Source organism: Panicum hallii, chromosome 2 (genome assembly GCF_002211085.1).
Source record: "Panicum hallii strain FIL2 chromosome 2, PHallii_v3.1, whole genome shotgun sequence".
NCBI lineage: Eukaryota > Viridiplantae > Streptophyta > Magnoliopsida > Poales > Poaceae > Panicum > Panicum hallii.
The window spans coordinates 56,336,778-56,363,282 of NC_038043.1; the positions used below are offsets into that span (position 1 = coordinate 56,336,778).

Genomic DNA, 26,505 nt, shown 5'->3' on the forward strand with positions numbered 1-26,505 from the left:
GGTGACTTGCTGGCAAACCGACGTTGACACACAATTTCTCACAAGTCATCATCAATCAGTTTTCTCCTTTTTTTAAGGAAACGGTCACGATCAGCTGGACAGTTTATCCAGCTCACGTGTCTCGGGCCGCCCAGCGCCGGTTCGGCTGGGCTAGGCCTTTAGGCCCCAATGGGATTCGGCCCAAACTTGCCAAGTGCATCGGAGCCGCGAAAGCAGCCTTCTAGCCTATTTGGCGGCCAATCCCGGCGGCCTTGCCGGTTGCCGCCATGTCTTTCGCCACGGCATGCCTGATGGCGGCTCGGTCAGCACGGTGGCACTGACCTGGCGGAGCACGCCGGTCGCCAGCGAGAGACGACGGCACGGCAGGTACCAATGGAAATAGAAATAGATTGTATGCGTATGGAATTAGATTTGGATAGTATTTTTTATTATATTTTAATTCGAATACGGATACGAATTCAGATATTCTCGAATACGAATGTAAAATGGATACGAATTCGGATTCGAATTCAGATACTCAATATATAAAATAATATTTAGCTATTTTTTATTGATAATTTTAGAATATAAAATCGTTATATATGTATAAACTAAAGTATGACAATATAACAAAGATAACTTGTTAAAAATAGCTTATTTATCAACAAATAATTTAATAAATAAATATATTAAAAATAAAACTACAAATAAAAATATATTTTTAATAAATATATAATTATTTTAAATCAATATATAATAAAATTATAAAAGTAATTTCACCTATAAATATATAAATTGATAAAACAAAAATATTTACGAGTAAACTTAATATTTTTATAATTTTATTATAAAAATTAATAACATTGGTTATGGAAAATAAATATAACTTTTTAAATAGTTCTACTGAAAAACTGATATGGATAGTATTCAATATTATCGAATACGGATGTGGAATCGGATAGAGAAAAATAATAAAAATTGGATTCGGATGCATCCACTTCACTACATATTAAATATAAATATAGATATAGATATTCATATTAATATTTAAACGAATACGGATATCAGATATTTGAGATATCCGCATTTATATTCCATCCCTACCAAGAGCCTTCTCATCTGATTCCGCCCGTGCAAAAGCAAAACAAACAGGTGACGGAGGCCCATTCCGGAAGGCTGTAGGCATGGCCAGGGAGATTCCAGATGACCCTAGCCTTGCGCTACTGCCCGTCACTGTGTTGCAAAGGTGATACGGTATCTACGCATCGCATGGGCGAGACGAGACAAGATTTGTAACATACCGGTAACTGGTAGTGCCATTTCAGAAAGGACCTTCCCCTTCGTGTGTTTCTACAACGTCGCAGCTAAAAAAAGAATTGTAAAAAAGAAGCTCATAGAGCCAAAATCGACAGCAACATTGACACGGCACTCCCTGTCAGATCAGATCTCTCATAGACTTTTTAAAGATGGATCTGGATGGCGGATGCACTTGTGCTGGAGAAGTTGTCAGCATGTACATGTACAGCTCCGACAGCATTCTTCAGTACTAAATTAACTAACTAATCCTTTCCGGAATCTGCATGCTCCATCTTTCAGTTTTTGCCGTTTATGGCACAAACTAAGCCTGCAAATCCAAGCAGAGCTGTCCTTAACTTTAATACTCCTCAGCTCAGCCAGTGACAGATCCAGATTTGCTGCATACTTGTACCCCAGATCTTCTGGATGCCATCCCATCACTTTCCCTGAATAACCAAGCCTCTCAACACGACAAACCAAACAGATCGAGATAGTAACCGAGGGAAGGGACCCCAAGGAAGAAAAATATCTCCTCTCTCTCTCTCTCTCTCTCTCTCTCTCTCTATATCTCTCTGGTGCCGCATCTAGGCGTCGTCAGGCTCAGGCGGCAGCATTGTGAAGCAGCCGGGCACTGTGACGGACGCGGGTCGTCCTCACGTGTCGCGGTGCCACCGCATGGCCGCTCCCAGCCACACAACCAAGCAGTGAAGCAGAGCAAATTGCTATTCTTCACCGTCTCAAAATTAGGAATCGGGAAGCGTTTCCGCCCCGGATCCACGAAGGGAGGAGAGGCGAGAGACTGGAGGAAAAGGTCCCTTTTTTATGCTGTCACTGCAGTTGCAGGCGACGCTTTCCCAGGCTCGCCACGCCCTGCGCTCCCCCGTCGTAGACGTCGCCTTCGCCTCCACTCCCCCGCCTCGCGTCGCCTTCTATCTTTGGGGGAGAGCCTTTGCCGCTCCCTCACTCTCTGTGTCACGTATCTCCTCGGTTGCTGATTCCCTGCTCGTTTGTCGCCATTGCCGCACCTCGTGCCCTGTGAAGGTAACCCCTGCGCCGTTCCCTGCTCGTTCTCTGATTGGTTTCTTCTCCCACCTGTTCTTGATCTGCTGCCGTGTGCTGCACGGGGCTGCTGCTGGTAGCTGGTTCTGGGTAGCCTTGCCCATGGCAGTAGTTGGATAGGAAGGCCTAGCCATATAGGAATGTGGGGAATTTCTTGGCTGGACGAATCTGGGTAGGCCTTTTTCAACGGATTCCGATTCCTGAATCTTGCGAACCTTGTTCATTATTGGAGAAATGGAAAGGAGCAGGCAGGGAGGGAGACAGGAAGAAGAATGTATATGCGGGATCTTGTATGGTCAAACCACTCATTCTGTGGATTGTCGGTTGATCTTTTGGGCGAAAATTCATGTGAGCCTATAGTAGATTCTACTTGAAGCTATCAGCCTATAGTAGATTCTACTTGAAGCTATCAGCTACGGGATTCATTCTTCAGTCTTGCGAGTCTTACTTCTTTTGCATGCATACAACAATACATTCAGCCTCCTGATTTCTCTCTCTTCTTTCCCTGTTAAAAGGCATGGCGAGCTCGGGGCCAACGTCCGGGAAGAAATCTCTAAATACAGTGACTTTGCTGTTCAAATTACCATATTACACACAATGGGGGCAGAGCCTTCTGATCGCCGGCTCGGAACCGGCACTGGGTTCGTGGAATGTCAAGCAAGGACTGTCTCTGAGTCCAGTTCATCAGGATAATGAGCTGATCTGGTGTGGAAGAGTGTCTGTTGCTGCTAGCTTCACTTGTGAGTACAAATACTATGTAGTGGATGACAACAAGAATGTTTTGAGATGGGAGGCTGGGGAGAATAGGAAACTAGTCCTGCCAGAGGGCGTTCAAGAAGGAGATGTAATTGAATTCCGTGACTGGTGGCAGGTACTGATCATTTTTATCACTAGTGTTAACATTGTATATTTCTTTGCTCTACAATAAGCAGTAGAAATAGCAGCAGTTATCGTTGTTGTCTTTGCTATATTAGAAGGCTGATTATGGCATTGCTGTTTCTCAAGTTCATGTTATACAAGTTTCTTGTTTTTTTTTGTTTATGTTGGACACAAAGAAGCCTTTTGTTCTGTATTGTGTTTAGATTTATTTCCTACCCCAACTTGCTTGGGACAAAAGGCTAAGTTGTTGTTGTTGTTGTTGTTGTGTTTAGATTTATTTATTTATTTTTGATTCAGGATGCTTCTGAAGCCCTTTTCCTTAGAAGCGCATTCAAGAATGTTGTTTTCAATGCTACAGAAGGTGTTAAAAAGGAACCCCAGTCGGCGTCCCTCAACAAAAGTTTGGATCCTGAAGGTATCATTTATCATTTATATTAAAACCAGTTGAGCGAGAGAGTGTTCAATCTACAGATATCTGGTATTTCGTGATAAAAATATTGCTGAAAAAGAATTGATATTGCACCATGTCTTCAGATGTTAAATACACCAAATGAAACAAGCTGATAATTTTTTTTAGAAAAATCTTCCAACTTCTCAAGATGTATAGAGCTCTCTCAGATGATGTCTTTTGCTTGTTCTTATGTATTTTAAAGGAAGTTCCCAGTTATGTTTATCCTTGGGGGCTGGGCTTCTGAAACAAAAGAAAAGTTCTTTTGAAAACATTGCAGGGGCTATGTATTTATATTAAAAATGGAAATAGAAAAAATAAAGAATTCATATTTTAAGAGCACCACATGCAGTTATCATTTTTTGTATGTCTTATACAATATTTTCCCTGAGCAGATATTGTTGTCCAGTTCGTAATTAGCTGTCCTCGACTCGAATCTGGCTCTACTGTAAGTACGCTTCAAGGATATCTTACTTCTACGGGCTATCCTAATTATCTTAATCAATATCATAGTTAGTTAATTAATTAATTTGTACCTTATTCCTGGTATGGGCATATCTGCTGATAACTTTAGGTTGTCGTCACTGGAAGTAATCCTCAGTTAGGAAGATGGCAAGCTCAAGATGGTCTCAAGCTGAGCTATGTTGGAGATTCCTTGTGGAAAGCAATCTGTGTTTTGCGGAAGTCTGAGTTCCCTGTAAAATATCCTTTTGCGTTTGTTTCCCTTAATCTTTTATTGGATGTGCCATAATGTATGAATATTGTTTTGCCAGTGTTCTTCAATGCATCATCTTTTTAGCTGTTGGCTAATATCCTATCCTTTTCTTTATTTTGAGAGGGGTTGCCCTTAACATCTTTTCCACATACAAATACTGTCAAATCAGTCAAGCAGGAAACTCGTCATTGGAGCTAGGTCCAAACAGGGAGGTTGATATCGATTTATCATCACCAAATCAATCCAGATATGTCGTGTTATCTGATGGTGCACTCAGGGTAATGTATCCAATCGAGTTTATTGTTAGAGATCTCGCTAGGAATTTCTTGACCATTTTTAACTAGAAATCATCAACATGCTATGATGCATTGTATGCAATTAGTAGCATTAGTATACATGAACATATGCTTAAAGAATCTGCTACAAATCTATGCACTATACACAACCAATAATGTGCACTAATGCTTCATCTGCATGTACCAGGATGCACCATGGAGGGGTGCAGGTGTTGCTGTACCCGTGTTTTCAATCAGATCAGACGAGGATCTTGGTGTTGGAGAATTTCTAGATCTTAAACTTCTTGTTGACTGGGCAGTCAATTCAGGCTTCCATCTTGTTCAGCTCCTTCCGATCAACGATACTTCAGTTAACAGGATGTGGTGGGACTCTTATCCATACAGGTACGGCTAATATTCAGTACCAAAGATTCCTGTTCATAATGGTGATTTTCTTGGAGTACATAAGGACCATATCTAAACACTAGGAATGCCCCTTGTGTTTATTTGCAGCTCGCTCTCTGTATTTGCGTTGCACCCCTTGTACCTGAGAGTACAAGCACTTTCAGATGCGATTCCAGCGGATGTTAAGGTAAACATTCGTTATGCTTCCATATTTATTCATTGTATGTCTTGGCTGTGTTGTGTTTTCATTTCATTAATGATTGAATAAGTTATTCCTCACCTCATTTAGTACTCAATTTGAAATCTATCACAGGAAGAGATTCAGCAGGCAAAGAAGCAATTGGATAAAAAGGTTAGTGTGTTCGCATATTAACGTTGATTCTGCTGCTGTTTTAGTAAATGTCTAATATTTGGCTATTTCTCTAACTTGAAAATGACCTGGAAATTAGGACGTTGACTATGAGGCATCATTGTCCACAAAATTGTCGATTGCTAGGAAAATATTCAATTTAGAAAAGGACAAAGTGCTAAACTCCAGTTCTTTCAAGCAGTTTTTATCTGAAAATGAGGTACATCCACTGCCACTTTGTTTATTATGTGTAATCATGGTACTTGACTGCCTAGTCCAAACTTCATGCGATAAGCTTTTATACTGTGTTCTAATAGGAATGGTTGAAACCATATGCGGCATTTTGCTTTTTGCGGGACTTTTTCGAGACATCTGATCACAGCCAATGGGGTCGGTTTTCTCAGTTTTCCAAGGAGAAGGTATTGAAACCATTATTCTGCATTGGTTCTTGGATCTTTTCAGGCACTATAGCTTGCCAATAACAGATCATTTGATAGATATTCTTTCATTCGGTCTAATTCTTTGTGAATGTGAATGTATAGCATGAGCACTAAGATGGTTTCCTTCTGTAATATGTTTCAGCTTGAGAAGCTTATTTCTGAAGGTACTTTGCACCATGATGTTATCCGTTTTCATTACTATGTTCAGTACCATCTATATATGCAAGTAAGTATTGTCTGTTGATGTTGTCATCTGAACTGCTTATAGAATCACTCTCATGCATATATATCTTTTGACATTATTTTTATTCGCTTTTTTAGTTATCAGAGGCAGCTGCATATGCAAGAAAGAAAAAGGTTATCCTGAAAGGTGATTTACCTATTGGCGTTGACAGGAATAGTGTGGATACTTGGGTATACCCCACTTTATTTCGCATGAATACCGCTACTGGAGCACCTCCTGATTATTTTGACAAGAATGGTCAAAATTGGGGTTTTCCTACATATAACTGGGAGGAGATGTCAAAGGATAATTATGGGTGGTGGCGAGCTCGTCTGACACAGGTTATTTAACATGTTAGTTGCTGTATGTCTGACGGGTCATATTTTCCTTTCTATTATTCATATCCTTTTAGCATGTTGCAGATGGCAAAGTACTTCACAGCATACAGGATAGACCACGTCTTGGGTTTCTTTAGAATATGGGAGCTTCCAGATCATGCTGCAACAGGTTTATTAGGGAAATTTAGACCTTCAATTCCTCTTAGTCAGGTAAGTTTCTGTATCTGTTGAGCAAATCAAAATGGGCCAGAGAAAACCTTCGGACTAGTTTATCTAGCTTGTCCTTGACTTTCAGGAGGAGTTTCTAAGTGAAGGATTATGGGATTTCAATAGAATGAGTCGGCCATACATTCGTCAGGAAATTCTGGAGGTTGCTCTGTTTAAAATGATCCTGTTTCAGAATCCTTCTTCAGTGAAATTTCAGGGCATAATCATGAAATTTCTTCTTTTTTTCCCAGGAGAAGTTTGGGTCCTTTTGGACAGTCATTGCAGCCAACTTTCTAAATGAGTATCAGAAGCATTGTTATGAGGTAATGCAACAAGTCATATTCTTCATGTAGAGCATATCAGCTACTTAAGAGTGCACTGCAAATCTCACTATAAACATCTCTATTTTTTATTCCGAGTTGTGTTTACTTTTAGTGCAATTTCGTTTCTAAAATACTACCGACTTTTATCTCACATGTTTTCTATTCTGTGCTTCACTTGTATAGTTTAAAGAAGATTGCAACACAGAGAAAAAGATTATTGCAAAGATTAAAACAAGTCCTGAAAAATCACTGTGGCTAGAGAAAGAAGACAATATCCGCCGTGGTCTTTTTGATTTACTACAGGTGATTTGGTCTTCTATTGTGATTTACTTGCTTTGTTGTCGACACACTTTATTCTCCAAGTTACGACTTCTCCTGGATTAAGTACTGTTTGTTCTGCAGAATATTGTTCTTATCAGGGATCCAGAGGACTCCACAAAATTTTATCCCCGTTTCAACCTGGAAGATACTTCAAGTTTTAGGGACCTTGATGAACACAGGTAATGTTAATGGTTCTCAACTATAGTTTTTCCATTCTCCATGTTCAAGTTGAGGGGATTTGATCCAGTTGTGATTTAGTTAGTAAATTTGCTTCAGTCTACTAAATGTTGATAAAATATAGTGTGAAAGTGTAAGGGCGTTTTATTATGTTACTTTGTTATCTCCAGCTCTTTAGTACCCTGTTCCCAAGAAAATGAAATTAGTATATTAGTGTCTTTACAATAGGCATTCTCATGAAAACAAAATTAACGCACACCACCTTTTCAGCTTTGCTATTTGCTCCTATTTATGTAATGTTTTGTAACTGAGTCTGTGTTTGTGGCTTATTTCATCCTCTGATCGAACAATGTTTTACAGCAAAAATGTCCTCAGAAGATTGTACTATGACTATTATTTTGCTCGCCAAGAAAATCTCTGGCGTCAAAACGCACTGAAGACTCTGCCTGTCCTGTTGAACTCGTCGGATATGTTGGCATGTGGAGAAGATCTTGGTCTTATCCCTGCTTGTGTTCACCCTGTATGACCCCTTTTCTGGACATGCTAAGTTGCTAAATAATGTACTGATTTTTACTTACTGTTAATAAGTAACAATAAAAACTTATGTACAGGTTATGCAAGAACTTGGGTTGATTGGACTGCGTATCCAAAGAATGCCTAGTGAACCAAACACGGAATTTGGTATTCCTTCTCAATACAGCTATATGACGGTGTGTTTCTGTCCTCTACAGTATTACGCTCGGATACAGCTGAAAATATATTGAAAAGTCTATTCTGACTGAAAATAATACAGAGATTCAGAGGGTCCACGTTGGATTGATGATCAATTTTTCGCTGGGATGTTTCAGGTTTGTGCTCCCTCATGTCATGATTGCTCTACATTACGTGCTTGGTGGGAAGAAGACGAAGGAAGAAGAAGTCGTTTCTACAAGACTCTAGTTGGGAGTGATGAAGAGCCCCCATCTCGCTGCACCCCAGAAGTAGTTCACTTCATTGTTCAGCAGCATTTTGATGCTCCATCAATGTGGGCAATCTTTCCACTTCAGGTAAAGAACTTGAACTGACATCATAGATCAATTTCTCACCTGACATAAGCTGACGAGTATGCCTTGCGTTTGGCATTTATCAGGACCTTCTCGCACTGAAAGACAAGTACACCTCAAGACCAGCACCAGAGGAAACAATCAATGACCCCACTAACCCAAGGCACTATTGGAGATTCCGTAAGTCAATTTCCATTATTTTCTCCTCTTCATCAAATATGCACTATTGACTTTTTTTTTGAAAAAAAAATGAAGTGTCTTTGGTAGAAAAAAGGCATTTCACTTTTTAGAAAAAAAATTAAGGCTATCCTTGAATGACGCTTTCTTTTAAGGAAATGCCTCCCATTCAATTTGTTGACATGATGACGATAGGCATGTTTTTGGTGTTGTACGGTTCAGTAGTCGTGATGTTAGATGAGTAGCATGATGTATCTGCTGCCCGAAACATAAACAGTTCAGCATATGTGTTTATGCTACTACCTACTTAACCATTTGATCTGGACTCATCAAGAGAGGCAGCACATCAGGCGAATTTAATATTTGGAGTCACGATACAATTCTAGCCTATCAACATTGAATTATCTAAACAATAGCTATGAGGGCAAATTTTTAGGATACCATCATTTTCATATGGACCATTGGCACAGCTTTCTAAGCTAAAGTGACATCTCTCAAGTTCCACGTGCGATTCACACTCCTGTTGTAAACTTAATCTGGAAAAGGCATTTCTTTTCCTTGGATCTAACTTCTCCCCAAAATTTTCAGGTGTCCATGTGACAATGGAGTCTCTGTTGGCTGACAAGGACATCCAAGCAACCATCAAGGACCTTGTCACAAGTAGCGGGAGATCCTTCCCTGGAAAGGTGGAAGGTGCCGACGAAAGCGGAGAGAAGCTATCTAAGGTCAAGTTGAACGGTAAAGCTTAGGAAAGGATCACAAGAGCAGAATGCGACCACGATTACAAGTAAATAGAATAAGGCGACACATTGCATTACCATGTCAGTTGGGTTTATCCGCTTATGTTGTTTCAGCTAGAAATGTCCCGTGAAGTTCTTTCGACGCATGAAATAATGAGTGTCACCTGTCAAATCAGAAGGTGAAATAATTCATCCCATTCATAAAATTGTTCTTTTCATGATCCAGCTATTTCTTATTGGTGCATTTCTGCTTCAGTCTGATTCAAATGAGCTGGCCTAATCAAGGGATATCGTTGCGTCTGTGGTGCATCACACGCGAATAAATACTTTCTTTCTTTCTTTTCTGAGAATAGATTCTGCTCTGGATTTGTGTTCCGCTAGAACACTCTAGCAGGGGGGAGGCAGTTCCATTTCCTTTGTCATGGAGCACAAGAAAAAGGTCATGGCTATGGACCGGTTCTCCTTCTGCTGTTTTCCATCATGGCCTCTACTTTTTAAAGCTTGTCTATACCAAATGCCATTTTACAAAAATATTAGCAGTTGCTTGCTATTGATGTGGTCCAAAGTTTTGGTTACACCAAATGCCAATTGATAATCAAATTATCAGCAGCTGCCCTTGATCGATGCTGTGGTCCTGGTTGTGAAGGTTTCTTCCTTGATTTCAGAACTGGTTGGGCACTGTCATCTGAAAGGACAGGTTGGGCACTCGTTTCTGTCTCTGCAAGTAGCATACATTGCCCTTTGTACTATCACTGAAAAGGTAGCGAAAACTGAAGAAATGGACATGGGCACATGGCCATCTCCCTAGCTCAGATCACTCTGCATCTGGAGTCTAAAGTGGGTATCCTTTTTTCTTTTGGCTATGGGAAAGTCCAAAAGTTTTTATTTCGATCAGAAGTCTAAAGAGATCTTTGAACTTGAATGGAAATTTAAGGGGGGAGAAATGGACATGTCATTTTTTTTTTGATGAAAAAATGGACATGTCATTTGCAATCAGTAGTACAATCTGGGACATGCGTGCATCATATGCTGTCTATCTGGAAGGCTCCGAAAGGGCCTGGGCAGCTGATTAACGAAAAACAGTGACGCATAAGACTGAAACTTGAACAGGTGCATCTGCAAAATTTTAGTTTTAATAAACCACCCCCTATCGTGCAAGAGCCATCGCTTTGCCTCCTTTACGTCGCTTTACAACACCAAACCCATTCCGTAATCAGTGGTTAACTGGTTAGAATTTCCATCTCCGTTTCTTTTTTTCCCCTTTCATTTTACTATCTTTTAGAGCAGTCCCTGAACTAAGTGATCTGACAGTTACCGACTGTCGGCTACAGTAACTGAACTTGGACCACAAAGATGAATACTATTTGGTCGTTGTTACTGCTGTAACTGAAAACGAAGATTGTTCAGTCAGCTCAAAAGGCACTGCTTGTTTGCTTTCAGGCTGGCCCTGTTTTTTGGGTGCCGAAATTCGGTGGCAACACCACCACTGAATTTGGAGTTGGACGAGGAAAGCGAGTTCCCCTTGTCTGCCACCCCTTTCTTTCTATCTCTCTGCGCTTTATTTGGGGTTGGGCAGTTGATGTTGGCATCCACTGCTTTTCTTTACTCAAAGGTGGTTAACCTTTTCTTCCATTCACTCATTCATCCAGCACATCATCATCATGTTCTTTCTAGAATGAAGAATGCTGTGATAGTCCTCAGGGTTTAGGTTGAAGGTTGCATTAACAGCAAAGTAAGTATCCTACCTCACCAACTACTAACCCGATTTCTTCCCAAGATCTATCGTGCTTTCTTGGTCAACATACACCAACCCAAAAATTGCTAAAAAAATTTGTGAAATGTCTGTACAAAGAAAAAAAAACATACACGTGTGTGTGTGCTGGGCTGCTGGCACGGCGATTTCGGCTTTGCCGTCGTCGTGTCGTGAGTTGCGATCGTGTTGAGCTGCGATGTGGCGATCGATGTCGAATGAGCTCATGGGTACCCGGAGGCGAGGCAGTCCTCCCAGAACTTCCGGTCCTCCTCCTGCCGCTCCGCCGCGCGCTTCGAGTCCTCCGCGGCCTCCTCCTGCGCCCGCGCCGCCGCTGGCAGAGGGAACGTCGCGCCGCCGCCGGCCCCGCCCACCGCCATGTTCTGCCACCAGACGCCGCTCCCCGCCCTGTTTCTTTCCTCCTCCTCGTCGGCAGTGGTCTCTTGGAGGTGCTGCTGCTGGTAGCTGCTGCACTCGTCTCCCTCGACGCAGCTGCTGCACCCGTCGTCGTCGTCGTCGTCGTCCATCCCCTCGTAGTCGTGGCAGCACGCGGTGCCGCCGCAGGAGGAGGAGTCCTCTGCCGCCGCGGCGCGTCGCGGGTACGGGCACGGGCACGACTCCGCGACGCTCTCGGTGTCGCTGTCGTACTCCATCTCGATGCCGGCGCGGGAACGCGGGAGCAGCGCGAACGGCGGCGGCGGGTGCACGGTGGCCATGGCGGGCGAGGGCGGAGAGAGGGGAGGCTCGGACGGTACGGCGGAGCGGTGGCGACTGGCGAGAGCGACATGGGCAGGCACCCGCAGCTATTTATAGCTGACCGCGCGCCCAACTTGCCAAGCGGGCAACTAGCTGTCTAGTCGTCCAACAGTCCTGCTACAGCTGCACAAGCAGCAGAAGAAAATACTCCTATTCGCAAGAACTTAATTTGTCATGAAATAAATATCTTACGATCTTCCTCGGTTCCGTGAATTTTACTTTTTATCTAATGATTCGATTCTATTATATTGTTAGTATGATTAGTTGTGACTCAACTGCTCACTAGTGGCCTAATTAATAGTACTACACCAACTAATAGTTAATGGGTAAACCACCCATATTTCAGGTAAGGTAGTACTAGTACATTATTTAGAGGACGAATCAGGAGAAGTTTCAGACAGAGAATGCAGGACAGACAGGTTCAGAAATCAGAAGGATTAGATTCAACCTGTTCTAGAAACGCTAGCTAGCTCGAGGAAAAATAAAAGGCCACGCGTCGGCGTGTTCGATGGGGGAAAGCGCCATGAGTAGTCTCACACTTGAAAGCGTCCAAAAACATGAAGGAGACAGCACCACATGAAGCAGAAGCAGAGAAAGACGCGGTGGGGTGGGTCCCGGCCGGGCGCCTAGCTGTGCGTGCGTTCTAGAAGCGCTGACCCCCGCCGCTTCTAGAAGGAAGGCCATGCACCATTGATCTGGGGCGTCCGGCTGCGGTCGGGGTGGTCCGGTAGCCGTCCGTCTCTCCGATCCCTTTCGATCGGTAGGGAGACTGATTCTTGCTCCCCCGGCCTGATCAACTTGCATTGGGCAGGCGACGACGTACGGCTCCTCTGCGGCGTCGGTCGGCTAAGGCTGGGTTTGATTATTACAGGCTTTATTATAAAGTCTGTCATATTATATATTTGATGCTAATTAGAGTATTAAATATAGAAAATATTCGATATGACAGAATTTATTATAAACACCTAGCGAATAATGGGTTGTTTGTCAGGCCGATCGATCATGCTTTGTTTATTATTTGCGTTGCTCACCCTAGAGTACGTATACGTACGTGGAGGTTACGTTAATGTTATATTAATTGGAGGTGAGAATTAAGATCTTGAGGACTCGTAGTGATTTGACGATCGCGGCCGGACAGCCTGATGATTGGCTGAAATCATCTTGAGTTCCTTCTTCGTGTGCTCGAGGTGCATGATCGCACGACAAAGAAACGCTAATATTAGGCAGCTACTGTACCTCTCTTCGATCATTTCCCTTCTCCAAAGTAAAGTTCAAAGTCCAAACCTAGCTAGTTGCCGTGACACTTGGAACGAAAGTGGATTATTGTCAGGCCACGTGCATGGTGCGTGCAACATCGTCGACCCCCCATGTGCCACTGCGGCAGTCGCTAACCGATATATATATACACGCACGAAAAATCCGTTCTATACGCGTTTGTATATAGTATTTTGTTATAATGCATATGGGTGCATTTTGCATGGAGAATGCACACACCCTCTTAGTTGCAACTGTGATAGTTCTAGTTGCAACCGGATCAGTCTGAGTTGCAAATGGTTCGTGTCCAGTTGCAACCAGATCAGTATGAGTTGCAACTGGTTCAAGTTCAGTTGCAATCAGTTTCGTCCAGTTGCAACTGGTCTATTCTCCCAGTTGTAATCGGTGTAATCACGCGTTTGCAACTGCAGCGTGGGTGCATTTTTCACACAGAATGCATCTTGTTGTATTTTAGCCTCGTCGTGTGTATATATATATAACGAGTTTTATCTATACTCGCGTGTAGCTACTCTCACCATCAGCATACTACTGTGTATATATCCGCGTACTCATTTATCACTTTAAATATGTTCACATACTAAAATACTATATAAAAAATTTCAAAAGCATATATTTTTTAAATATATTATAATTATACCTTATTATTTAATATATAAAAATAGTATATCCTATGTATGGTCATATACCCAACATATATACCATTATAGATGTTTCTAGTATGATCACATACTTTACGTGTATGTTTTTATTTTACGTATATGCTATTCGTTAAATCACATATGTCATACGTCATAAGGTAGACGTAACCAGAGTGTTCGGATCCCATCAATTCCTCCGATTATATATTCCCTTTGCTAGATGTCGCGGTCGACCGGCCGACGGCGTACAGCTAGCAGAACCTGCTAGCTATTCGTCGCTTTAAATTTTGCGCTCATCGTACGCTGTGACCGGCCTTCTCCAGATACCATATATATATATATATATATATATATATATATATATATATCTTTATTTTCTAGGATCTAAAGTTTAGAGATATCATATCAAAAAGAATCTTATCATTTAGAAGTATTAAATAAAGTCTAATTACAAAACTAATTGCAGAACCCCAGTGCTAATTCAAGAGACGAATCTAATGAGGTATATTAGTCCATGATTAGCGGATGACTACTGTAGCATCACTGTAGCAAATTATGAATTAATTAGGCTCATTAAATTTGTCTCGCAAATTAGCACCCATCTGTGCACAAAGTTTTATAAACAGATTTTATTTAATACTTCTAAATAGCAAGATTCTCTTTGATGTGACGGGTCTAAATTTTAGAGAGGAGGAAACGAACACACCCATAGTATATCTTACACGCACGTGGCCATGGATGGAGGTTAATTATATTAATTGGATGGAGTGGGAGACGTACGCCTGATCGTGGAGCGAGGATACGCCTGTGTGCTTTCTGCACGTATTGCATTGCATTGATCGAGTGTAATTTAATTACTTACCAGCCGACGGCCTGCTGCTGCTGCTTCAGACATCAGTACTGCTAGCTCGCTCGTCAAAGACGGTGGTACCTCTATCCTACTCCATTTTCCAAAGTCCAACTCACGCGCGGAGACCGCCGCCGGCCGGTGAAACAAAAAAATTAAAGCGAGGCTACCCATTAGAACTTGTGTTTGGACGAGTTACCGCTAAAGTTTAGCGTTTTCACCCATTAAATGCTTGAATCCCTTAATTTGTTTCCCACGGCATGCAAGTGGAACGAACGAAACAAAAAAGAAAGTGGAAGGCTTGACGAGAGTAGTGCAAAGGAATCGAAAATACTCCAGTGGAAATATTAAACCCAGACAGAGCTGCCCACCACGAGGCAGGAGGTGCTTATTAATTTTGCTTCCTTCACAGCCATGTGCAGCACCCATGCAGCCTAGGGCTAGCTAGCAGCGTATAGGTTAGAGAGAAACAAATCCTAGCCAGACCTTCCTTTATAGACAGATGCTGCTTTAATTTGCTCCGCCAAGATCCTCCAAAATAATTTTATCCCACTTGCTTTATTTCATGACACGTCAAAAAATAAAAAATAAAAAGGACTCAAATTATTGTTCGCATCAAAGCTCAACCTCGCCTAATTAAAAGCAGGATTCAGTCCATGCATCCATCCATCAACCCTTTTCTGATTGATTGGCAGAGTAACATGGATAGATCTTCAACTGTACGTCGTCTGCCTCCACATCATCATATATATTCATGCAAATTAAAGGAGATAGCTTGATCTTCCCTGCAAATATATAATTAAGTTTCCCGATTATGATGTGTCCCTCCATCTATCTCATCTTCTCAGCTGTACCTAGACCACCTTGCTTGAGTTTGAGAAGCAGATTACCTAACTGCCCGCCACTCACAGGGCATGCAGCCTGACCACATGGTGCTGATTGTCGGCTTCGTTCCAATAAGTTACTTTAATTAACCACTAATTGCAGCGTCAACAGGGCATTTGGTCTAGTGGTATGATTCTCGCTTTGGGTGCGAGAGGTCCCGAGTTCGATTCTCGGAATGCCCCTTTTTTATCATTTTTTCTGGCTATATATAACGTGTTTTGGCGCTAAGCAAATAATGACGGGATTACTAAGGACACGGCCGCTGGGCTTGCAGACCGGTCATCGTGGGCTCCTCATCTAGTTATCTCCAGAACCTGAACTGCTAGTGGCTGATGCTCTGAAGAATCCCACTGACTTGACTGACGTACGAAACTGAGCCGGTCCTGAACAGAATTGCACAGGAAATGCCTGCCTAGCCGACACACCTGCGCTCATCAGTTCGGTCAAATTGCCGGGCACAAAGCCCGTCATATGGAATTATTCTAGAATAACCGTGTTGAAATGATGCTCGCTAGGTTTTGTTTCCACGGTATATCGACTCCTTTTGCGAAAAGAAAATAATAATTCGTGATTCATAATGCAAAGTTCGGCATCTACCTTATAATACCAGAGAACGTATCCAGTTTTACCATCTCTTTAGGTATTACCGTGTTACCAAATTTAATAGCATCTATATCAGCGCATCAAAAATTTATCCAAAAATATGAATAGATAGAGCACGCAAACATCTACTATCATGCAAAGTTTGAGCTTGAACAAAAATTTGTGCAACAAGAAACAAAAAAGAGAAACTTGCACTTGAATGTGAGAGAAACTTGCACTTGAATAGTGAGAGAAACCTGCACAAAAATGATCAGGGACCTTTTTACAGCCTGATACTTTCTTCAATGAGGGAGAGTGTATGATCTGACGGAAGAAAACATGTGGACCCAAACTTAGTACTACTAATAGAAGAAACAGAAGAAGTTGCTATTACAACTGTTCACGACATTCTCGCAGAATAATAGAGTGGTTTGTTTGTCCAAAATTTAAGAGCAAAGTGTCGCAAAGAAAGCCTTCAAGTCTGAACTAGAACTTACCCGCCGGCAGCCCAACACGGACGGACTTCACCGTGGGACAAAAGTTTCTGAAGCAAATGGGACGTCTTTGTTACAGAGTACATAAGCAAAGGGCTGAAAAGAGTGTCTCCGAGGATGTGTTTGAAATACGAAAAAGTAGCAGGACTAAAGAGGAAATTCTTTTCAGAGGTCAGGCATTAGCCTGCACGCGCAGAGGACCTATTTGCAAGGAGGCAGAAGACCAAAGCGCTCAGGAAGAATCGGCGGGGACCTATCTGTAAGGGAAAACTTGGACGCCCAGGGACCGGCGCCCAAAATCTCAAAAAAATTTGGACCATTTCTCGATTTGTGCGTGTCATCCTTGCGCAGGGGCCATGCTAATCTTCTCTGTATCGTTCCAATTTTATCGGATGTCTCCGAAGAGACAACAGGGCACGCGCAAGACCGAATATAAGCTGATCTCTGCGACGTTGCGCTTCCGCGGTGGTACTAAACTTTGTTCCTCCAACTGCGCGTCCTCGCACTCGCAGCGGACCGAGCGCGTCCGCCGCACCGCAGCCAGTGCGTGGGCTGGTTTGTTTGTCAGCGGCCCAGTTAAGAGAGGTACATGGGCCTCCTTGTCCCGCTGCCATGCCCAGTGTTTGAGTTTCCTTTTTCAATTTTATCTTTTGGTCGTGTCGCTGGCGTGCGTGATGCCTCAATATCCTCTCACGCACCGTTTATTTCCCTTTTTTTCCCCCTTGGTTTCTATTTTATTTTTACTTCTCAGTACGTGGATAGCTACAATCATTAGCTGCATGGCTAACCAATTCATATTGAAAAGTTTGTCTGGAAGGAGTTATACATTTTCTGTATCTTCCTTATTTAACGTATTTTTGCTTTGTTGAACCACCGGCTGGCTTGTCTTGTTGGTAGAATGGCAGCTTACGGGCTGACTAGCTAGTAATAATGACAGCCAGCTGGGTTAGGATGTTATTATCTAAAGAATATTACTAATTAATTGAAGGGTTGGTAGCAGGGGAAGGGTCGAGAAAGGCCGCCACGGCTAGGCCTCATTTTGGAAACGGCACCCTGCGTAGGCGTAATCATGGCCCGCTCGATGAAACCAACCCAACATCCCACCCCAAAAAAGTTTACTCGGCCTGGCCAGTCCAGTAGTGCGCCGGGAGTGGCTCGGCCTGCTGGCGCACTCCGAGCTGGGCTTTTGAGCCCGCTGCAATTTTATAGAACAACATGGGCCTCCTTTCTGTTGAACTGCTAATACCCAATGTGTGCTGCGTTCGGCTGCAATATTATGAGCCTGTTTGGTTTCACTTATAAGCCGCTTACCGATGGAAAAAAGCTAAAATCCCACCCAAACGCAGCGATTATTTTTCGATTCTTACGGAAGCTGATTCACTAGGAATCGTAGAAATAACCTTGGGAACGATTTTTCCCAACGCGCTCCCAAGCCCGCGTATCTGGTAAGCGAGCCTCTTTTTCCTCCTCTGCCCTCCGCATCCCCGCCCCCCCTCTCCCTCCTCCTCGCGCTCCAGCGAGGCGCGCCGGAGCTCGGCCTCCACATCCCTCCACCGCCGGCCACCCAGGATCAGCACCGTCGCCGCGCCCCTACCCTGTCCCGCCCCTGTCGCTGCTCCCCCAGATCTGCGCCGCCACCCCTGTCGCTTCCCCAGATCTGCACCGCCCCTGCGCTGCCCCTGCACGGCCCCTGCGCCGCCCCTGCGTGGCCCCTGCGCCGCCCCTGCGCTGCCCTGTATCTCCCTGAGCCGCCCCTGCGCTGCCCCTGCGCCGCCCCTGCGCTGCCCTGTCTCTCCCTGTGCTGCCCCTGCGCCGCCCTGTCTCTCCCTGTGCCTCCCCTGCCCTGTCCCGCTGTGCTGCCCCTGCGCCGTCCTGTGTCTCCCTGTGCCTCCCCTGCCCTGTCCCGCTGCCCCTGCACGCTCCTGCGCCGTGACGCTTCAGGAGCCGGCTGCTGCATTGTTCTGCGCCGCTGCCCCCCCCCCCCCTTTTGGCATTCAGAGCTGTAAGTATCCCTCCCTCCCTCGCTATTACTTTCAAGAAGTGGATGATTGACTAGTTTTACTACATAGATGGATTGTTTTGCATGTTTTGCTATATAGATGGATTGTTGTAGGTTACTGGTATATGCATTTTGAATTAGATGTCCAAGATGATAGTCCTTATCCAACTCAAACTACAATAGATGATGGGATTGCTTTCGTAGATGACATTCTTATGCCCTATGTTATTATGGAGGATCCATTTGGAATCACAGGGCTTCATACCTATTACTTCCGCATCATTTATGAGTTCTAACTAATAGTAGCCCTCTATTGGTCATCCTAACCTGATAAACATGTATGCTCCCATGAATTATCTGGCAACCTTGCATCATCAAGTGTTGCTGCAGGAGCAGCATGCGAACCATTCTCTCCAGGCCAATTGCTAGCCTTGGATCTGCCCTATGTTTGATGCCAAAATATTTGTAGGGTATGCACATAAGTGTTGAGTGTTGTGTAAGATACATATATAAGTGTTAATTGCTTGTTGTCCCTTGTTTCGTCTCCCTGTGTGTGTAACATTGTTATGCCAAAATTGCTTGTTGTCCATATCATCATATTTTTAAGAGAGATGCAGTAGAGGTAGCCAATAGAATATTACTGAGAACTATGCCTCTATCAAAAGAAAATTCAGTTTATTTTGCTTGGACCCGGAGAAGTAGCATGTAACAAAGTCTCCAAGCAATTATTTTGTTCCATTCTAAATTTAATTGATCTGCATCTAGCTTGCATGACCGTAAGACAACAAAATTATTGGAACATACCATATGTTTATATGCAGAGTTCACCTTATTTGAAGAGGATCATATATGGTCTAGCCTTTTATGATCATACATGGTGTAGTAGCTCTATTGATATGTTCTGATAGTATCATAATTTGTCGCTATGGTGTATGCCATACGTCTGGACTCAGGAGCACAAACTTTTTGTGCAGATGTTGTGCTCCTCCCAATGTTCATTTCCTTACAGAGTTTTAGACTTCTACATTTCTTTTTTTTTTAACTGAGAGAACATATCTATTCAGCAGTTGGCATCCACATTGCTTATTTCATTTTACTTCAACTATTTATTGTCCAACTCAATTTATTCAGCACGCTGCTTTCTTGATGCTTGGTTATGTAATGTGAACTTTTATGTATGTGATTTAGGCTTGATGACCTTATATTATCTGTACTATATAAACTGAAGTCTTACTACTGATGTGTGATAATGTTAGTCCTATATTTTGAGTAGATGGAAAAAGGAGTGAAGGTTGCGGCGAAATGGGATTCATTTGCTGCCAAAACTTTTAATGATATTTGTGTGGAAGAAGTTCTCGCAAACAATAGGCCCCAAAATTGTTTGAACAGCACTGGGTATACGAATCTTGTACGTAAGTTTTTTGAACGTACCAGGAGACCTTATAATGAGGGGCAAATGAAGAATAGGTGGGATGCACTTAAAAAAAGGTATACCCAATTGAAGACATTGAACAACAGAGCTACCGGCTTGGGTAGGGATTCTATGACAGGGTGTATCGTGGCTGATGATAACTGGTGGAAAGAACAAAATGATGTAAGTATACATTGCAGATTTTTCAGTTTTTGATATAAAAAAATTACCTGTTTCAATTTACAACGTTATTATCTTTCCTTTTCAGGCTATGGTCGGTTGTATATCCTTTAAGGATGCACCACTTGAGCATGAGGACCAAATGCGGATTATGTTTGAAGCTGTTAGTGTTACAAACGAGACATCGTTTGTTCCTTCAAATGGAGAAGGTGGTGGCCAAGAAGATGATGGTGGTCAGAATAGCTGTGAGTTAGGGAGGGAAGGGCAGGTCCCTACTCCCCCAAATGGCACTCCAACTTTAGGCAAGAGAACAGCTCCATTATCCCCCAAGGGAAAGAAAAAGAAGACCTTTAGAGATTAGTGTATGAAACGTTTAGTGGAAGCATATGAGAAGAAAGCTGAAAGTAGCAATAATTCAGCCACCTCAAATGTGGTTGACAGTGTAAGGGAGGAAATTGGTAACATGTTGGATCAAGTGATTAAGGATGGGGCTGAAGAAGGCAGTGATGAACATTACTACGCCACACAACTTCTTATAAAGAAAGAGTACCGTGATGTGTTTATTACTTTAAAGACATCAAGTGGGAGGTTAAATTGGCTAAGGAGGGCATGGGAGGATAGTAAGAAGCACTAGTGTGTTTGTTTGAGACAATTAATTTCTATTTGTTGTTTGCTTGAGAAATTTTATTCCTACTTGTTGTTTGCTTCAGACATAATAACTTGCCTGTGTTGCATGTTTGAGAGACAGTAATTTCCATTTGTATGGTAGACATAATAAAATTATATATTGTATGTGTACTATATGATTCATGTATTTATTTTTTTTAATAGATGAGTGACTCAGATGATGATTTTCTGGTGGCGTATTTGGCTTTGGAGTGCATGGGATCTGGATCAACTGGTAGGAGTGCACCAATTCCTGATAATATTCCAGTTATGACTGGGATCCAATGGGTTGAGCTAACTCTAGCGAATGCAGTTGACTGCTATGATATGTTCAGAATGTCAAGGTCAGTTTTTCTACATCTCCATGACACATTGGTACAGAATTATGGGTTGAAATCAAGTCAAAAAATGTGTACGAAGGAAGCAGTAGCCATGTTTTTGTGGATGTGTGGTGGTCCTCAATCATTTAGGCAAGCTAGGAATAGGTTCAAACACTCATTGGAAACAATTAGTAGAAAGGTTGATGAAGTTCTAGATGCTATTATGGGACTGGCTTTTTACAATATTAGGCCACAGGATCCACAGTTCGGAACAATTCACCCTAAGTTGCAAGAAGCAAGGTTTTGGCCTCATTTCAAAGATTGTATTGGTGCCATTGATGGCACGCATATAGAAGTCACTGTTCCGGCATCTGAACAACCAAAATATATTGGTAGGCATGGGTATACTTCACAAAATGTCATGGCTGTTTGTGACTTTGATATGAGATTTACATTTGTTGTCACTGGCTGGCCTGGGTCCGTACATGACACTCGCGTATTTTTGGATACTCTACTCACATACCAGAACCAATTCCCAAAGCCTCCCAATGGAAAGTATTATCTTGCGGACTCCGGATATCCTAATAGAAAAGGGTATCTTGCACCTTATAGGGGACAAAGGTATCATGTTTCGGAATGGCAACATCACCAACTAGTGGGATAAAAAGAAATGTTCAATCAAGCACATTCATCACTTAGAAATGTGATTGAACGTTCATTTGGAGTGTTGAAGATGAAGTGGCGTATCTTGTTGCACTTGCCTAGCTATCCTATTACCAAACAAGCAAAAATTATAGTCGCATGTATGGCTCTTCACAATTTTGTTAGAGAAAATACCAATGAAGATCCAGATTTTAACTCCGATGTGCAAGATAATGCTACCGGTGGCAGCCAACCTACCATGATCGATGCTAGTGCTCCAGGAGATGACATTGATATGGGTACCTTTCGTGACGCTATTGCTGCCTCTATGATGTCTTGAATATCATTGTAAAATTGTATTATTTATTAATCTATATTCATCATGACTATTATTTATTAGTGTATTTTATCATTATTGTGTGTTTTATGACTATAATTATACTATAACAAAATTCTGGTACTAATAATATACTTAGAATTGAAAATGGTAGAGAAATCCGATCAAAATGAGCTATTACAGGACTCAGGGGCAGATAGGTCATTTTACAGTCAGAACAGACAATCCAGTAGAAATAATCAGGATTGCCAAACACCCCAGATTCTTCAGACAGCAGATTCTTCAGACAGCGGATTATCAGAAAATCTTGATTCTCAGATAAGCGATTCTCAGGTAAGCGAAACCAAACAGGGCCTATAGGGCACCACGGAAATCCGAGGTGACAATCTTTTCTAATCCGAGCTAGCTAGAGGGCGGCGATCGACGGCTTCTCTCATCTTTTGATTGTCGCATCCCGGGCCGATAAATTTGAGCCCCGTCAGTGGCCTAAGTACGAGTAGCATGATATGTGTTTGGGAGTTATTCCACCTTACTAGTTGATGAATCCTACCAATATATAAATCCAAGTGCCAATTACATTTCAACCTTCGGATTATAATCCTTTTACACGAAGCGAGGATGAAAACGTAAGCGAGGTTGGTGCGAGTGCGTGTTTTACTCAATGTGCGAGTAGAACTGAACTATATTTGAAATTAGAACGTTACAATGGCGTGTGCATGCTAGGGACGCGGACATACGACGCATGGTGTTGTGTGGATTCGTATGTGCTCACACGGCATTGCATGTGTGACACTGCGCGATTGAGAATGTAAGACCTGAAAACGACGATGGGCGCGAACCTGGCCAGTCACCGCCTCCCTCCTCTCCGCTCCTCGTGGAGCACGCATGGCTCCTGCGATTATTGCCCGATCAGATGTATGGATGGTCAGCACTGACTCCAGGCTGTGACTTGCGATCGGGCCAGGATCGACGACTGCAGGGATCCAGGAAAGTCGGGGCGCGCCGATCGAGCTCGTCAGAGCTGGACGACGACGAACCTGGCGAGATGTTGCCTGAACGTGCCCTCTCTCCGGCCTGCACATGTGATGTTACCACGCGCTACATGAGCTCCGATCCCCCGGCGTGTGGTGTGATGGACAGGGGTCCCGAGGGATCGGACGGAGGCGTCTTAATTATTAAAAAGTTTCCCTGCTCTGCCCTCTTCGGCGCCTCGCCGAATCGCATCTCGCAGATCTATCAGAGAGCAGCAGTGTTCAGTTCAGTTCAGTTCAGTTCAAGGTAGTCGTTGCAGAGAGCTGCAGGGTAGGGTACTTCAAAGATGTTCTTCAGGGTGGCGCAGCAGGTCCTCAGGTATGATCTGATGACTCTTGATCGTTAAGCATAATAGCTCTAGCGCGTTACCTTACCTACTAGCTTTTTCAGTCTGTTCTTGCGCGCGCTGATCAAGAACAACCGCATGCAAATGCTTCTGTTTTGTTCCTGGGTTTACCAAGATCGAGCGTGCTCAAAATAAGTTGTTTCGTGTGTTGAAGCAGGCAGGGGAAGAGCCGACCTGGGCCTGCCTTGCCCGGCGTCGCCAGACACTTCTCCGCTGCCGCAGACTCACAAAGGTGGTGGCCGTCATCTTTCGTGCCCGGCCCTCTTTATACATACATCATACCTTTCTTTTGGCTCATCTCATACGTGGCTCATCGATCGAACTGCAGGTTGGCCGGGAAGGTGGCCGTCATCACCGGCGCGGCCAGCGGCATCGGCAAGGCGACGGCCGCCGAGTTCGTTCGGAACGGCGCCAAGGTCGTCCTCGCCGACGTCCAGGACGACCTGGGCCGCGCGCTCGCCGCGGACCTCGGCGCGGACTCGGCCTCCTACACGCGCTGCGACGTGACCGACGAGGCCCAGGTTGCCGCGGCCGTGAACCTCGCCGTCGCGCGCCACGGAAAGCTCGACGTCATGTTCAACAACGCCGGGGTCGTGGGGTCCCTGGCGCGGCCGGCTCTGGGCGCGCTGGACCTCGCCGACTTCGACCGCGTCCTGGCGGTGAACACCCGGGGCGTGGTGGCCGGGGTGAAGCACGCGGCGCGGGTCATGGTGCCGCGGCGGCGCGGGAGCATCATCTGCACGGCGAGCATCGCGGGGGTGCTCGGCATGCTGACGCCGCACCCGTACAGCGTCTCCAAGGCGGCCGTGGTGGGTCTGGTGCGCGCCGTGGCCGGGGAGGTCGCGCGCTCGGGAGTGCGCGTCAACGCCGTCTCGCCCAACTACATCGCGACGCCGCTGGTGATGCGCATCCTGGCGGATTGGTACCCGGGGATGAGCGACGAGGAGCGCAGGCTCATCGTGGAGAGGGACATGAACGAGATGGAAGGGGTGGTGCTGGAGCCGGAGGACATTGCCAGGGCGGCGCTGTACCTGGCCTCCGACGAGTCCAAGTACGTGAACGGCCACAACCTCGTCGTCGACGGCGGCTTCACGGTGGGGAAGGCGCCTAACATGCCGGCACCGACACAGTGAGCAGCAGCAAATGCAGGCATGGAGCGCTGGCGGCTTCTGTTGTTCTTCTGTTTGGGAAAACTTTGAATAAGCTCTGTCTATGTTTTGTACTGCAAAAAACAACCTAGCAATCGCCGTTGTTGGTTCTTCAGTATTGAACCACCGTGGCATGCCATTTATTTGTAATATCTTCGTTCCATTGGGATTATAAATGTACACTCAATTTGGTGTCATCCATTTTCCATTGCAGCAACGTGCTAGTGATGCCCAACGGTGGCTCGCTCGAAGGCGACAAGCTACGGTGCGCGAGCGGCGAGATCCTAGGAGAACTGAAACTTTTTTAATGGTCAGAGCCGCGCAGGCGCAGCATCTGAACCACCTTATCATGCTGTTTGTTTGTAAAACACCTTCCATTGGACTATGAATTTAAACTTTTCTTTTCATTACTTTCAGCTGTTTCGTGCCCCATCATTGTCCATTATGAGTGTATTTTCACACTTATTTTAATACGTGAGACGTCCATATAGATTTTTTGCTTAATTGTATTTTTTTTTCAAATTAGATATACTAGCAACTAACTTATTATGAGCCGGCTCATTTCCCCACAATAAATCATCTATTATTCAAATTGCCTCATTTGCTGCCATGACCTGAATATATGCCAAATAGCCCAATTTCAGCCTAATAATTGCCCAAAGAGTCACCAGCAAGATGAGTTGGAGCTACCTTGTCTCTGATCTCCACCCATGACCCATCGGTCGTGCAACAGTACCTACAGTCTGTTTACTTTAGTATTCTGGCTACATGACAGAAAAAAAAAGCTAATGATGAGATATAAACGATGACCACTACTCATGTTTCCCAACACGCGCAGTATGCAGTTAATCAAGGTCTATGACTCAACATTGAAGAATGTGTTCTAATAGTTGATCCATTGGATATGGTGTCTATTATGCTGTCCAGTTAGAAATCATCTCTTATAGACAACGGCTGACTTTATCATTACAGATACTATATCGAATAGAAATCCGCAGACAGCGGTTAATATGACTGCATTTGGCACTATACTCAATCCTTTTCATTCTGACACTAATCAGCAAGAAACAATGTGACCTTACTATAATACACTAAATCTTTTCCTTGATTCGGCCCATTACTGTTAAAGGGTGCAAGTGCTCAATACTATACTGATTCGGCTTAATGTTTGCGTTGCTTGCTAAGGACTATGGCTTGATATTTTTCTATCAATTAAATTCACAGCTATACAAAATTCAGATTTTTTTTTCATTTGTTGCGGCCAATTGTGACATCTGATGAGACTGCAATGGCTATTAGAAATGGACCCTGGACCAATATTATATCGGATGAACCTGGCACGATCTCCCTGCCAAGTGGCTTTCAATGGCCACTTGATGATCTTGGGACCCAAACCAAGGTTGCAAAAGCAGTTCCGAGGGCAGGCAACTACACTCATGAAGAGGACATCCAGCTGTGTATGTCATGGGAAAAATATGCACTGATGCTATTATTGACAATGAGCAGCCATGAAGAGCATATTGGAAAAGAATTGCAGACCATTACCATGCCAACAAGACCTTTGAGTCCGATAGGAATACCAACTTTCTTGAGCACCGTTGGAGTACCATTCATAGGGAATGCCATAAGTTTCAAGGGTTCTATGGTGAGATTGAGCATCTTCATCCTAGTCGCATACCATACGAAGAACATGTAACATTGCTTGTGTATTGTTCACTGTATGTAATCTCGCATTCATTTGTACTAACACTTAATATTGTTGTAGATTCTTGCAGCAAAGACACTGTTTGCAAAGAGGCCACT

At 43.7% G+C, this 26,505-nt stretch overlaps 3 protein-coding genes and 2 non-coding genes across 7 annotated transcripts; 3 read left to right on the forward strand and 2 right to left on the reverse strand.

Moving 5' to 3' along the window:
* The first annotated feature begins 2,012 nt into the window (after positions 1 to 2,012).
* Positions 2,013 to 9,623, forward strand: LOC112881577 (4-alpha-glucanotransferase DPE2). Its single transcript, XM_025946345.1, has 23 exons — positions 2,013 to 2,316; positions 2,850 to 3,205; positions 3,511 to 3,628; positions 4,057 to 4,109; positions 4,236 to 4,363; positions 4,525 to 4,654; positions 4,860 to 5,056; positions 5,165 to 5,243; positions 5,370 to 5,408; positions 5,506 to 5,625; positions 5,723 to 5,824; positions 5,988 to 6,071; positions 6,167 to 6,409; positions 6,491 to 6,616; positions 6,702 to 6,776; positions 6,865 to 6,936; positions 7,120 to 7,239; positions 7,339 to 7,436; positions 7,795 to 7,954; positions 8,046 to 8,144; positions 8,283 to 8,480; positions 8,564 to 8,657; positions 9,243 to 9,623. The coding sequence occupies exons 2-23, from the start codon at positions 2,852 to 2,854 to the stop codon at positions 9,401 to 9,403; spliced, it is 2,850 nt and encodes a 949-aa protein (XP_025802130.1). The 5' UTR covers positions 2,013 to 2,316; positions 2,850 to 2,851; the 3' UTR covers positions 9,404 to 9,623.
* Positions 9,624 to 10,614: 991 nt separating this feature from the next.
* LOC112882507 lies at positions 10,615 to 12,035 on the reverse strand. The gene has a single exon (XM_025947581.1). The coding sequence runs from the start codon at positions 11,858 to 11,860 to the stop codon at positions 11,369 to 11,371; it is 492 nt and encodes a 163-aa protein (XP_025803366.1). The 5' UTR covers positions 11,861 to 12,035; the 3' UTR covers positions 10,615 to 11,368.
* Positions 12,036 to 15,655: 3,620 nt separating this feature from the next.
* Positions 15,656 to 15,727, forward strand: TRNAP-UGG. Its single transcript has one exon. It is a non-coding gene; the product is annotated as a tRNA-Pro (tRNA).
* Positions 15,728 to 16,926: 1,199 nt separating this feature from the next.
* LOC112883649 lies at positions 16,927 to 17,029 on the reverse strand. The gene has a single exon (XR_003226904.1). It is a non-coding gene; the product is annotated as a U6 spliceosomal RNA (small nuclear RNA).
* Positions 17,030 to 23,321: 6,292 nt separating this feature from the next.
* LOC112882252 (momilactone A synthase-like) lies at positions 23,322 to 25,112 on the forward strand. Of its 3 annotated transcripts, XM_025947263.1 has the most exons (4): positions 23,322 to 23,526; positions 23,709 to 23,786; positions 23,883 to 24,703; positions 24,917 to 25,112. In XM_025947263.1, exons 1-3 carry the CDS (start codon positions 23,495 to 23,497, stop codon positions 24,685 to 24,687), a joined length of 915 nt encoding a protein of 304 aa, XP_025803048.1. In that variant the 5' UTR covers positions 23,322 to 23,494; the 3' UTR covers positions 24,688 to 24,703; positions 24,917 to 25,112. The 3 variants fall into 3 exon arrangements, with proteins under 3 accessions (XP_025803048.1, XP_025803047.1, XP_025803050.1); XM_025947262.1 differs by lacking the exon at positions 24,917 to 25,112 and having other exon boundaries at positions 23,883 to 24,899; XM_025947265.1 differs by lacking the exon at positions 24,917 to 25,112 and having other exon boundaries at positions 23,712 to 23,786; positions 23,883 to 24,899.
* The last annotated feature ends 1,393 nt before the right edge of the window (positions 25,113 to 26,505 follow it).